The sequence below is a fragment of the Diadema setosum genome, chromosome 22 (assembly GCF_964275005.1).
Source record: "Diadema setosum chromosome 22, eeDiaSeto1, whole genome shotgun sequence".
In the NCBI taxonomy this organism is placed as follows: Eukaryota; Metazoa; Echinodermata; class Echinoidea; order Diadematoida; family Diadematidae; genus Diadema; species Diadema setosum.
The window spans coordinates 20,792,039-20,806,345 of NC_092706.1; the positions used below are offsets into that span (position 1 = coordinate 20,792,039).

At 36.9% G+C, this 14,307-nt stretch overlaps 1 protein-coding gene across 1 annotated transcript in view; it reads left to right on the top strand.

Annotated features, from left to right (window-relative positions):
- The window catches only part of LOC140245204 (uncharacterized), a 315,944-nt gene that overhangs the window by 203,282 nt on the left and 98,355 nt on the right, over positions 1–14,307 (top strand). Inside the window, exons 9-10 of the mRNA XM_072324793.1 lie at positions 3,315–3,436; positions 11,124–11,261. Of these exons, the coding sequence (XP_072180894.1) occupies positions 3,315–3,436; positions 11,124–11,261 (260 nt within the window). The remainder of the gene's footprint in view (positions 1–3,314; positions 3,437–11,123; positions 11,262–14,307) is intronic.

Here is a 14,307-nt window from a genome sequence, read left to right on the forward strand (position 1 = left end):
CAGTGTCTATAATTAGACGGACACTCACTGGAAGGCATTTGCTGTTGGTTTTGTTATTTTCTATTTTTGCCTTGCTTGCCTTCCCGCTCACATGGCGTAAGCTCATGCCTATAAGCTTGGCTATATAGCGAAATCTAATTTTCTGGTTATATGCCATTCCTCACCGCTGGGCGTATTGGACTATTGGAATCGTGATGGCATGTGTAGATCAGGTAAGGTTGGAATCAGTGCAGACCATTGTATTATGGCTTTGCTGAGAAAATTTGGATATGTATGTGACAATGTGTTGTGCGTTTGTTTTGATAATTTGTAATTTTAATTCATTGAGCTCATAAAGGATAGTGGTTTCATTTTATCATTCATGGGTGGGCACAAAATGTGATATTTAGTGGTTTATCGTTAATCTGCAAGTACGTAGGCCCTATATAGAGTGCATTTGATGTTATGTTGAGTAGATTTGGAGAATGTATTAGAAATGGAATTGACCTGGTTTTCATATGGAGAAACGAGTGTATTGATAAAACTGGATATGTGTAAAGATTGGAATTGATTGGTATATGTGTGCAGTATCTGATACCATGTACACGTCTGTGTGCAGCATGTATTACTTTGTCGGTGGTGTGAACTTGAGTGATTTCTGCCATTGCTATTGTACCTCTCCGTTGAACTTTACATTATGTGAATGTTTCTTTCTTTACATCAATGAAAATACATGTAGGTGATGAGATGCATATTTAGGAAGAAATAGCAAAATCATTTCATAGAATTTCCTCTATACTGTGATCTGCTTTAAAAAAAAAAAAGTGTTGAGATTTGTATGTCATGGTGTATTTTTTGTTTGTTTTGATAGAAAGTGTATTTTCATGTTTCAAATACAGAGATAAAGAAAAAGATGTTTTGTAGGTTTTATGCTCTGGACTTAGAGGGAGTTGTATGGTCAGTTCAAAAACTCAAACTGTAGATATGTAACACTGTGTCTAGTATCAATTTTCATATTCTTTTATTTACTGCAAACTGCAATTCCATGGGAACAAGAGAGAGAGAGAGAGGGAGAGAGAGAGAGAAAGAGAGAGAAGGGGATGAAAAAAGAGATTAAGAGGAGGAAAGGAAAATATGCATAAAACCTCCCCAAAATTGTATTTAATCTATTAAATATGGAGACATAAATAGTAAATTCATTTACTATCAAATGTGTACAGACATGCTCACATTGTGGGTGCAATAAATTTCATATGCTTTAAGCATCAAAGGCCCATGATAGCTATTCAGTCAATATTAGCCCTTCTCCTGCCTTATCTGCAAGATTCTGCGTGTTGTGATTGTTTTTTGATGTGTTTTTTTACAACCCAGACAATGTTTACAGTAGGGAGAACAGGTGTTTACGCCACGCTAGTTTGAACACAGGGTGCATTTGAGCATTAGTAACCTTTGTATCTGGGATATAATGATGATACAGCATGTACATGTATGCTGTTTCCAATAAGAACCCACTTACCTCCAGGCCCATAACTAATGCTGGAGATTTTTTAATAATCAGATTAAATGTATGGACAATGTACTGATTAAAGCTGGAGATAATTCCTACATTGTGTTTATCAATAATTTTTACACAAGCAGTTTTTCATGGTAGTGGCCCTCTATTGGTATAAAAAGACATTCCAAAAGCAGTTTCAAAGATGTTTCGATAAGTAAAAATAATTTGTAATAGCCTATTTCCTTATACATTAAAATGCACTGGGAGGCAAAATCAAATCTAGTATTTTTGAGCTCCAAAATTGCATTATGCAGATTATTCACTAGTCAAACCATTTTTGTTCAAGTATCAACACACTGGGTCGCCCAACCTATTATTTTCTAAAACACGCAGGCACACACACAAAAGTGTCCAGTGTTTATAGGTGATTATTCATATTACCTATTACTCATCGTGATAACTAAAAGTCAACCAAATGTAGTAAATGACGACCAACAACACACATTTGTACCTTCTTATGCTCAGACAAAATATCCTCCTTATACACCACCGATGACATGTCCAGAGGTTGGACATGTAAACACACAATAACATACTGCCTGACCACACACACCCCTTTCTCCGCAGACGGTGCATCAATCACACCTCCATCCTCATTGAGGGTATCTTATATCTGGAACACAGTTTGGGGACACAGATGTTCAGCTGTGTGCTCACAATTGTGAACCCCAGAATTGATGTCAGGGAGAAATCAAAGGAAATACTTGAAACGTTGACCCTGCATACGCAGAGGAAAATGTACAAATACAGTTGTGTGCATTTCAAGAAAGAATTGTAAATATTTGTACAAGTTTTCTCACTTGTAATCAAATTGTTTGATCAAAAATGGTTCACATCTCTAAAGTGTAAAGGAGAAATATCAATTCTAGGATTTTTTTTTTTTTTTCATGACCATACCTGTGTAATTCTTTTTTTTTAACTTCTTGCTTATGCACTGTATGATTAGTCTTCATATTAACTCTTTATGTGCCACGTTCGCACCTCCGACTCAGTCGACGGCGTGCCAACTTCGCATATTCTGCTCAACAAACAAAGCCGCCAAGACCGATCGATAAACCGCTAATTACTGCTAATCCCGCGGCACAATGAAAGCGTTTCTCGTGCTTTTGTTCCTCTCATATATGGCTTGCATTCTATGTGGTGATCGACTATCAAGCGATGTTCCCATCTAGATTTACTCGTACATTCTATGTTTCTGTCACGGTTTAATGTGCAAAAGTCATGCCTTTATAGTAATGTAGCAACTGGTCATTAAACGAAAAAATTGAAAATAGAGTCGGCATACAATTTATATCGAAACAAAGCTTGGCATTCCTCTTTTAACTTTGCCTACTATTACGCCCATCTTAACAGAAATTTGTAGAAGTTATACAAATCGGAAATACAGAATTCTCTCTCAAAGCATGACTACCTTCGTGTCTCAGAATAACGTGGCACACAGGGGGTTTCCACCATGGCACATAAAGAGTTAATGAATGATTTGCATCGCAGTCTTTTATTTGTTTAGCAAACCTGAATAACTTCTTACAAGACATGTTACTTTGGCTTTATCAAGTAATCTGTCTTTATATCTGATGTACCTGCGATGAAATTCATATGCAGCAGAGCAAAGTTTGTTGATGCAAACATTGGCTGTACTAAAAACAACAACAACAACAGATTTAAACATGAAAAATTTCTGATTCAGTTTTCCACCTTGCTCGATCTTATCTCAAGGTTGTATTCTACTCACTGTCACTTGAGCAATAACGATGGAATTTGTCTCCTGCCGTCCAATCAGGTTGCGTCGTTCGGAGACTGAGGACACGTCTGACGCGGCGGATCGGCTGATCGCCAGGCACAGGAGACGGAAGAGCAGCGTGGATAGCTCCAGTGATGTGTTTGACTCGCCAGGCAGGAGTGGTAAGGAACAATTCCAAGGTTTTAAAGCAATCAGTGTGTTTGAGATCCCAGCCACAGCACTATTTATGCACAGACATGGGACTTTCAGGTAATATAATCTAGCATGAAATGATTTTCTCTTTTTTGTTTTGTTTTTTAAGTTCAATTCATGTATTTCCCATAGTTTTTTACTTATCTTCTTATTTATGTACTTATTTATTTAGTTGTTTATTCATTTATTTAGTGGTTTGTTTATCTATTTATCTATGTATAGAGTCATTTATTTATTTATTTATTCATTTATTTATTTATTTATTTATTTATTTATTTATTTATTTATGTATTTATTTATTTATTTATTCATTCATTTGTTTACATATATATTTATTTATTTATCTATCTATCTATCTATCTATTTATTCATTCATTCAAGTATTTTACAGGCATGATTTGGGAAAGAGAATAAAAGAGTGTGTACCTCAGTACAGAAGGAATAGAGAGGGAAATTAAGTCTTCATGTGCTTTGAATGCTAATTGGCACAGAAAACCCCATAATGTTGTACATACTGTCCAAAGTCCCTGGTACAAAAAGGGTTAAAGGATGTGTGGGATCTTGCCCTTATTTCTGTGGTAATGTAATGTTTCACAGTCACTGTGCCGCTTGAGTTTTAGTAAGCTGGCACCATCTTGCTTCTGTAACGATGACACACACTCAGATTTGTCTTTTGTTGCTTTGATCATGTTAACCTTTCATTGGCACCATGTGGGCCCTTTGAATGTGTCACTCCATGCTAGACAAAATTGCACTCCTTTTGCGATTCAAGGGATTTCCCAGTTCCAGACAATATCTGTTCTATTTTCCAAAGATTTTTCATTGTTTTGTTGTTTATTATTGTTCTACGGTCTCATCTTTGTGAAACATTAGATTTTGTGATATTTTAACACAACAGAGGGAAGGACAAAAGAAAATATGCTATTGCTCAAGAAAATTGTGACTTGTGCACTATTTAAGCTAATTAAAGCTTAACCCGTTGAAGACAGACTGACTTTGCTACGACACGCATTTCCCTTAGACACCTGCCCTAGTGTACTCTGGACTTGTCCTCAACGGGTTAATCTTAATGACCAAACACAAATAGACAAACAGACAAACTTCATAAGATTTTCCATGCACTCCTCACTTATCATTCTGATCACCAATTCTTAACCCATTGAGGAGGAGCCCTGAGTATCTGCTCAGGCAAGTGTCTGTGGGAAATAAGTGTTGTAGCAAAATCAGTCCGTCCTAAACTGGTTAAAAGTCAATGACTGAGAAACAGTACTAATACAATGATTAATTAAAAGCAGGAAAAAAAGGTTTATATTTCACACAGTTCAATTTGTAGAAATATAAAATATAAAATCTATACAGTACTTTCACATCATTCTCAAAAATTGAGAGGTCGTTGCAGGAACTTGTTCATCAAGGCATGGGGAAATATTGCTGCAGGAATCATTTCCTTGCCATCATTAAATTAGCACCTCTGGATTTCACTACATTTAAGATATTAGAGAAAGATTAGATATAACTGGTTAACTTCATCAAAAATCTGCACAGGCTTGGAATGTGAAGAAAAAAATATTACACAAATTTGCCAACTTGAGATAGAATTGGAACTCTACTCTTCTTAACAGTCTTGCCAATTTAGAAATCAGTTATAGATTTCACAAATAGGGAGGTTCTTTCAATACTGCAACGAAAATTGGCAAAAATAAATAAACAACTTGCAATTTTAACAACAAAGTGCTCAATGAAGGATTTTAGTCTACCTTTAGTATCAAGTATTAGTAATTAATGAGAGAATATTATGATAAAAAGAAAGAGGATAAAAACTACTGAAATGTGGTTTTGGGGGACTTGATTGGTTGACTCTTTGTGTGCTGTGAGTGCCAACTGGCAGAAGAAAAAAAAATAGCATAGCATTGTACACACTGTCCAAATTCCCTGGCACAAAAGGGGTTAAAGGGGTCAATAGACTTTGGGCACTGAATGCTACGTAGTGACTTTACATATGCCCAGATATTTCTATACGCAATGACACAAGTTTGCAATTATGTTAATGTAAGTCATGATTGCTCTATCAAGATCAGATCACATTCCTGTGGAGGTTTAAGCGTCAATATTTTTGTGTACCTTCATCCTAAAGAGTGGTGTGCCAATAAGAGTTTGTTTGCTTTGATCTTGGCTGTGGAATGATCTGAGCGTATTGTCAAACAGAGTTCCATCAGCACATGGTTTTGTGCAGCCTTGCGGATTACAGAAGAAGAATCAAATGTCTGTGGTAAAAAATATGCATCATCCAGATCTACAATTGTGGTGGAATCTTCAGGTTCATTGCAAAATAAGGTTTTGGAATCTGAGCAGCAATGCATTTTTCAGAGTAAGTAATAGTTTTGTCTAATACAAACTTCACTGATCAGCACAATACGTGTCATTCTGGGGCATACTTTCCTTCACCGGCAGGTGTATACAATGAACATGTATGTAGAGCATCAAACCAAGTACCAGTGAATAGCACTAGTCTGTTGTTCTGTTCTGTGTTATCCTGTATTAAGTTAACCTGTTGAGGACAAGTCCCTTGAATAATCTGGCAGGTGCCAATGGGAAATGTGTGTTATCGCAAAATCAGTCCGTCCTCAAAGGGTTAAACATGGTAGACTCTGTGTGAGATTTGTAATTTTTTGTCATTGCATGATGAGATCATCTAATATATGTTATTACCAGGATCATGAGGGAAAAAGAACAAAATATCGACAAAATATCTCTACAAATCATGGCCAAGTATATGGGCAGTTGACTTTTTGATGGATTAATTAATCATCTTATCTTGTATAACCTACTTTTCAAACTGATTGTTAACATATATCAGTATTATCAAATGTATTACTAATATGTTAGTATGTCTCAGCCCCCGAATGGCCCTGGAAGCATTATGTTTTCAGGTTGTCTGTTTTTCTGTTTGAGCAGCCATTCCTCTGTATGCCCCAGATCTTGATAAAATTAAGAACAGCCACAATAATATATATTTTTTCATCCCCCACGTGGTAATTTAAGGTATTCAAACATAAATGCTGTGATCAGAAGTTGGACAAAATCACATAAGGTTAAAGGTCAGACGGAATTGAACTTTGGTTTAAAATGAGATCACTTTCCAGGTGTAACTTCAGGTATGAATGATTGTGATGTAATAATAGATAGGAAGGAAAGAGGGTAAAGAAGTATACAATTAATTGTACAGGTTACAGTACATAGTAAAAACTCAGTTGTGAAATGCCAAAAATTAATGAACTTCCTTTGTGGAATCCTCAAAGTCAGTGGCCATAGTCAACAAACATTCTTCGTATGTTAATGTATGTTAATGTTTCAAACCGTTGAGGACGGACTGATTTGAATTTGCTATTACACATATTTCCCATGGACACCTGCCGGAGTATACTCGGGACTCGTCTTCTAAGGGTTAAAGAGTCACATTTGTTGTGGTATACAGTGATTGTTTAAGAAGCAGAGACACCCCAGTTGACCATGTATATGTGACTGTGCATCACAAAGCGAATGAAAAGTCACACACAGTGATTTTGTTTGAGGACTGAAAATAGGTGAAATGGGTCAACCTTGCCAAAACTGAGTTGTTCATATTTTCTGAAAGAGCAAGTCTTCTCCTACATTTTGTTAAAGTTTGGGATCATAAAACAAAACCAAATAGGAAACTGTGTTTTAGGCAGTTTTTCTCAAACACTTTATTGTAGAACAGTGTGATTAGATGTTCCTAATAGAGTTCCCTTTTCATTTCTCAAAAACCCTGTACACACTCTTCAATTTTAACTCTATCTTTTGAAAGGATAATGCTACTGCTTTGAAAGTTGGCATCAATCATGGACAAAATATGTTGATAAAGCATGCCTAATTTCAGCTTAATCTGATAATTCCTTCATTGTTATTGCTCAGATGGTTAACACCCTGTTTTCTGTCCCATTCACGGCACTTCTAGTGTGGTTTGGAAAAGATTAAGCACTTGAATCGACTCTTTACTTCAGAGCCTCTTATCTCAGTTCACATTTTTCCGGAGTGTGTGCTTTCTTTCCAGTATTTAGATAGGTTATGAGAGTGAATTTGAATTGATGTATACATCATTTTAAAGCTTGCTCTTTCAGAATCTGCCCTTAACTAAAAATCCATGTCTGGCAACTTTTTGTTGGTTTTGTGGTGCAGGGTCACATATGGTACTGTATTTGAATAACTCTGGTTTCTTAACTCATTGAAGACTAATCCAAAGTATACTCAGGCAGGTGTCTATGGGAAATAATTATATGCTGTTGCAAAATCAGCTAGTCCTTGATGGGTTATTTTTCCCCTCCAATTGACTGTGTGTAAAAGGATCAGTGGGTGTGACAAAGATGGTGAGATATTGTGAGGAAACTTTCACATGATACAGACTCTAAGGATGCATTCAACGAAGAAAATATTAAAAGAAAATGAAAATACCTACTTCATGTGAGAGGATGGAGGAAAATATCTTCACCTCTCTGCATGGCTCCGAAGGAAATGTGATTAAGTAATTAATTAGTTGAGGATGGAGGCTGTAGGCGAAGGAGTTCAAATGGGATTTGAAGTGTCAATGGGAGATATAGCCAAAATCGTTTTTTAGCAGGGAGGATGATGTGGTATATAGTTAGAGGGTTGAACAACAAATCAACTTGTCACTACTTTAGCCTCGTCATTGAAGTAGGCGTTCTATGATTAGGGCAAGGAATGACATATTTTTTTTTTTTTTTTTTTTTTTATAAGCAGCTACAAATTCTTTCTAAATCTAATGTTATATCAATCTTTTTCTACCTGTAAATGTGACAGTGCACCTCAAAACGAACATAAAGTTGCACACACTGATTTTGCATGAGGACTGAAAATAAGTGAAATGGGTCAACCTAGCCGAACTTGACTTTTTCATATTTTCTGAAAGAGCGAGGCTTCTTTTACATTATGCTAAAATTTGGTATCATAAAACGGGCAGGAAAGTGTGTTTTTTAGCAGTTTATCTCGAACATTTTTGGTAGAATAGTGTGATTAGGTGTGTCTTTAGAATCCCTTTTTCATTTCTGAAAAACCTTGTCCACACTCTTCACTTTCAACTCTAATAACTTTTGAAAGGATAGTGCTACTACTTTGAAAGTTGGCATTAATTATGGACAGAATGTGTTAATGAGGCATGCTTAATTTCAGTCTAATCTGATAATCCCTTCATTGTTGTTACTTTGGTGGTTTACTGCCTGTTTTTTGTCCCATTCATCGCACAGCCAGCACGGTTTGGTAAAGATTAAGCGCTTGAATAGACACTGTACTTCAGAGCCTCTTTTCTCAGTTCACACTCTCCCTGAGTTTGTGCTTTCTTTCCAAAATTTAGATAGGTTAGGAGAGTCCATTTGATTTGAGTTATACATCATTTTAAAGCTTAAAGTCTGTTCTTTCAGAATATGGTCTTAACTAAAAATTCATATCTGGAAACTATTTGTTTGTTTTGAGATGCAGGGTCAGAAATATGCAAATGATGAATTGTATTGATAGCACTTATGATTATATTAATGGTACTACTGATACTACAATTTATACTACTGCATGATAATAATAGCGATGATATCAAAAATGGTAAATTTGTTTTGTAGTAACAATGGAAATTATAACAATGATTACAATTTACATAGGAAAATAGACATGCTTTTTTGCACTTAATTTCTTTCTTGTTTTTTTGCTTAATAATAACCTTAATTTTGCTCATTTCTTTGTGTATCTAGGTTTATACTTCAATTATTTGCGATACAAATGTACATGTACATACCGTTTTTGACATCAACTATAATTGCAAAAATACTTCGCAGTGGTTTTATGTTCACGAGTTTGTGCAAGTCATTCGATCTTTGCAAAAGTAACAATGCACAAAAATCCCTTTGTGTGATACAAATGCAATGTAAATGTTTTTCTTGGGCAGGAAATTGTGATTTCTCACTTTGCTTCTTGAAAAAAAAAGAAGAATATTCCACATTTCCAAACAAAATCTTATGTTGTGGAGAATTAGCCTATAATATTGTCATGTAGAGTTTTTCCACTCAATAGAAATCAAATGCCTTTTTCTCAGAACTGTGTGTAAGATACTGTACACTGTACATGGTGGGATGATTTCATATCATTTCTGTGTTTGGTTCTTGAAAACACAATATGACAGATTGTGTAACATAAGAAAGTCTGGAGTCTAGAGAATTTGAAAATGCAAAATCAGCAGAGTGATGTTTGGCAACTTTAAACCGTTCGAGACTAGTCCCAAATATACTTTGGGCTGGTGTCTATGGAAATGCCTGTTATAGCAAAATCAGTTCATCCTCAGCGGGTTAACTATGGCTTTTATAGCGACTTGCCAGTAATGCAATTACGTATCTGTACCTAGCTGCAGTGTATAGTTTATGTTAGATGTCAAACCTGAAGTGCGTAGTGACTGAATCACTGGGCAAAAAGATGTCAGAAGCGTACATATCTTCTTTCATCTCAGGAACGTGGAGGATTCCTGTACCAGTCTTCCTATTATACAGTATACCTCCTACAAGATTCAGGTGATGGATTTGTAAACACTGCAAATCCCTCTACAAACAGAGCAGACAGGCTTTGCCCATCACTCTGTTTATTCCATGATTAAAGCTGGATACGGTGTCTTGACCATGATAGATAGACTGCATCTTCTTCTCTGGCAGCCGTTGCACATTGGAGTTTCTGTAAAAGGTCAAGCCACTGGCTGCCAACTCATCTCATGTGAACTTAAGTCCAACACAGCTGCACATGATAGAGGCATATAGGGAGTTAAGCATGAAGTGATGATGGCAGTGTTATGTGACTTGCTGAGAGTCAATGCAGACTGCCTCAGTGTTAAAGCATAACTTTTCATAAATGTCAAGTTGAGTTTACAGGTGTACTGCATGTGGTCCCTGCAGAGTTTACGGGGCATTTTTAAGATTTACTGGCTTTTGTTTTTAGTTTTGGTTTTGTGTCAAATGTCTCTGCCCTTATTCATGAATTGTGAAGCTGTCTGTGTGTGGGTGGGGTGTGGGCATGGGGTGTAAAGCAGAAATGGGTTTAATATGATTTCTAGTAAAGTTACTCCTGAAAACACATTCTCTTTCAGAGTTTGATGTTTGCTTGACATTTTTTTGCCAATGTAATTATGTTTTGTTGTGGTTTATCAAAATCTGATAAAAGGCAATTTATATTCAACTTCACACTTGCAGGTGGTACATGTAGGTAGAGATTACAGATCAAATACGTTCGCAATGAAAGCAATTTGGGTGATGAAGTAAAAGGTAACCCTGCAAAAGTCTTTTAGATCTTATCTGCGTCAAGCTCATGTATTCTTTCCTTCAAGTTAAATTTCATATTTCTTCATCATCAAATATGAGCAGATGACACTATATGAAACATTTGAAGAATATTCAAATGCAAACATTTGTAGTTGTTGGTCCGCAAAGTGTATGTTTTATACACCCTCTTTTAAATGTGCATATATGTGAATGATACCAAAGATTTGGGTGTTGTGGAGAAATCATGTCTACGTTGTTTATTGTTTTCCTCCTCCTGTGTCTGCTGCTGTTCTGACTCTTTTCTCACACATTTTTCTTCGCCCAATTTGTACAGCATCCCGTGGTCGCCATGACGACTACAGCGATTCAGACTCGGTAACCAGCTCCACTTCCATTGACAGACCAAGCCGTCATCAGAGCCTCAAGTCTGACCGGAGTGGCGTGAGGGAGGCAAAGCGGAATTCTGACACAAGTGAGTATCCATGGAAACGGACTAATCATGCCCCAGGGTATCAGACAAGCACAGTGTGCTGTTATCAGTTGAATGCATCGATAGTGATGCACCTTTGATGAGCAAATGCATTTGATCAGACAGCCTCCTTTCTGACAGTTAGGTAAACAATAGATCGATAATGCAAACATTGCAATGATCACAATCAGACTGATCCTTGTTTTTGGTAATTATGCATTTCCTGATTCTCCAAAAGGAACAGATGATGAAATGCAGAAATCCAGAATCATTTGAAGTGCCTCATGCTAACTCGAATTGTTCATTTTGCTATACATTTTGATGACATCTCTAAACAAAAAACCAAGCACTCTCAGAACACTTTTTCAAAGATGCAAAACTTCAATGTTTATTCAACGCTGATAATGGCAAATAAGCACACTCAAGCTATCACGCCAGCAGATCTAAACCCAAAAGCAAGAGTTTCTACAAGGATGTGAGATACGTCTTATATTGTATGATACTGTACGAGCTGAAATTTTCGCGTACAGATATTTTCGCGAATTGCTGCTTTGAGGACATTTTCGCGTGTTGTTAATTTCGCGGTTGCGAGGGTAACTGAACTTAGCTATTCACGCGTTGTTATTTTCGCGTGTTATTATTTTCGCGGGTCAAAGGCGATTCGCGAAATTCGCGAAAATAAAACCACCGCGAAAATTTCAGCTCGTACAGTACTATGTGTCACTGTATGGCTGGCACAGTGCTTTTCACTCATGACTGCTGTGCAAATGAATAAGAGATATTGGAAGGATATAACTTCATCACACAGTTCCCTTGGTTCATTTGTGTTTACAACATGCATGTTGTGTTGAGTTTGTAACATTCCAACTGTTTGTGGTGCAACTTGCAAATATTCCTGTCTTATAATGAGATTCCCTGCAGGATATGTTCACATCATTCCCTTTATTTCATGCCAGTTTGTGTGTCGCAATGGCTCCTGGTCATTGACTGTATTATACCCTTGCCATAACATTTGGGAGGAATGTTCCAAATTAGGCTGAAAATGTCTGGAGAGGGTTGACAACTTGATTATGAACGTCAGATCTGGTGAGGACCGAATATTTGACATCTCCGGCTCACTTGTGAAGTCTCCATTAACAGCATCCTGTTGGTGTATTTGTGTGAACTGGATATCGGCTTAGAGAAGCTGTGCTGTCTTGCTTTTTTTTTTTGCCCCTATATTTTCTCCTCTCACTCATTACTTATGTTATGACGTACAGAGACATGAAAACCAAGAAAAAAAAAATAACTGCATATTTGCCACTTCTTAGCATCCACAAAAGAAGCCAGGGATAGCATCTTGCTGATGATAAAGAACATAAATAATCTCCTCGCCGCGGCAACGGATGGTGATGCAGAGGACAGGAAGATCAAGCTCGCGCCGGGGGTCAGGAACCCCGACGACAGTGACAATGATGTTGATGACTCCGTGTTTGACGATGACAATACGATATCAAAGGAGCATAAGATTGGTGAGATAGCACTGAAGTGGAACGAGATGGTGGTGGTATACTGAGCTGCACTTCGTAAAGAAAACTTTGCAACTGAAACTCTCTTTCTCACATTAACGCATCCCTTCCTCTAACACCTGGATGTGTCTTGGGAGAATAGAAGTATCATAATAGTCAAGCTTTCACTCCTGTATCCTTTATGTAAATGGAAAAAACAAGAAATGGGCGTGCTTACTTCATAACTTAAAGTGGATATACACGTACTAGGGGTTCACCCTTTAAGGTACTGTTTACCATTGGGAGCAATGATGTTAAAAATGTTTGAGTTTGAATATATTTTTGATGCATATGTGTAGGTCAGGTGTATCATGAAACATCCTACCATATAAACTTTTTGCACTAAAGCTCAGAATATAAGGAGATATTACTATTTTTCTCACTAAATCATGGTAGACAGTTTAGTCTGGAAGCAATTTTATTGTAACTTTTGTTCACATTTTGTGTATTTAACAATACTTAACATTGATTATACTGATTACCTTTTTTTTTTACCCTGGTTGTTTCTATCCCTAACTCACATTTTAGATCTATTTTGAAGTGCTAAAGCTGGTCTTTTTGTTTCATGGTAAACAATGCCTTTAACTCTCAAATTAACCGACAATATGTTTCATTATATCAATACTGAATTTAGGAGTCATTTGGGCCGAAAAGGGATGTGTAATAATGTTTGATGCTTCTCGAAGTCCTCTAAGGTATGGCCTATTGTTGTTTGTTCATTTTTTTTTTTTCGTTTTTTTTACCTGTATTACCAATGGATTTTTTTTTTCCAACTTGTTACATCCCTGTCTTGAATTGTATGCAGTATCTTCTCACAACTGACAAAGCAAGAATGTGCTATCATTTGATTACAACATTCAGGTTATAACTATCCAACACTCCATGATAGAAGTGTTCATGAAATGGAACAACTGTGCAATATGTGTTTTATGGTAAGGGTATAATCATGATTAAAAGTAAAACAATCTTGAGCAAGTAGATCACTAGATGCAATACTGTGGGCTGCATTGAGATTGATGGCTATCTCTAGGGGTTATGTAGTATCCACTCTGGGCTAGTTCTGTGCACCATCTGATCGCGACGCCATTGATGCTGGACCGAACACGAAGAGATGCATCAACAATCTCGTCTGTGCCTCATTAACCCAGTTCCGTGAGAGCAGATGGACGGCCGATAACTTTTCCAGATATTACGTACTGTGGTATCACTACCTGGTATAAACCCCCTGGCGAGATTGGCGTGAGCAACCAGCTACTGACTGGAATGTATAAATTCTGTCCGCAGGTATGCAGAGTGGGGTTACAATGTAGCTTGCAGGCTGAGCAGGGTGATGTCATGGAAACAGAGGAGACTGGGAGATGCCTAAATCAAATTTGAAGATTATTTTTGGTTGTGTGGTGGCAGACAAGGTGCAAAGTAATCCATGTTGCCATGGTAGAGGCATGCACCTTTTTACCTTGTTCTTTTCTAATGGGTAAAATCTTCATGCTATTGTTACTGTT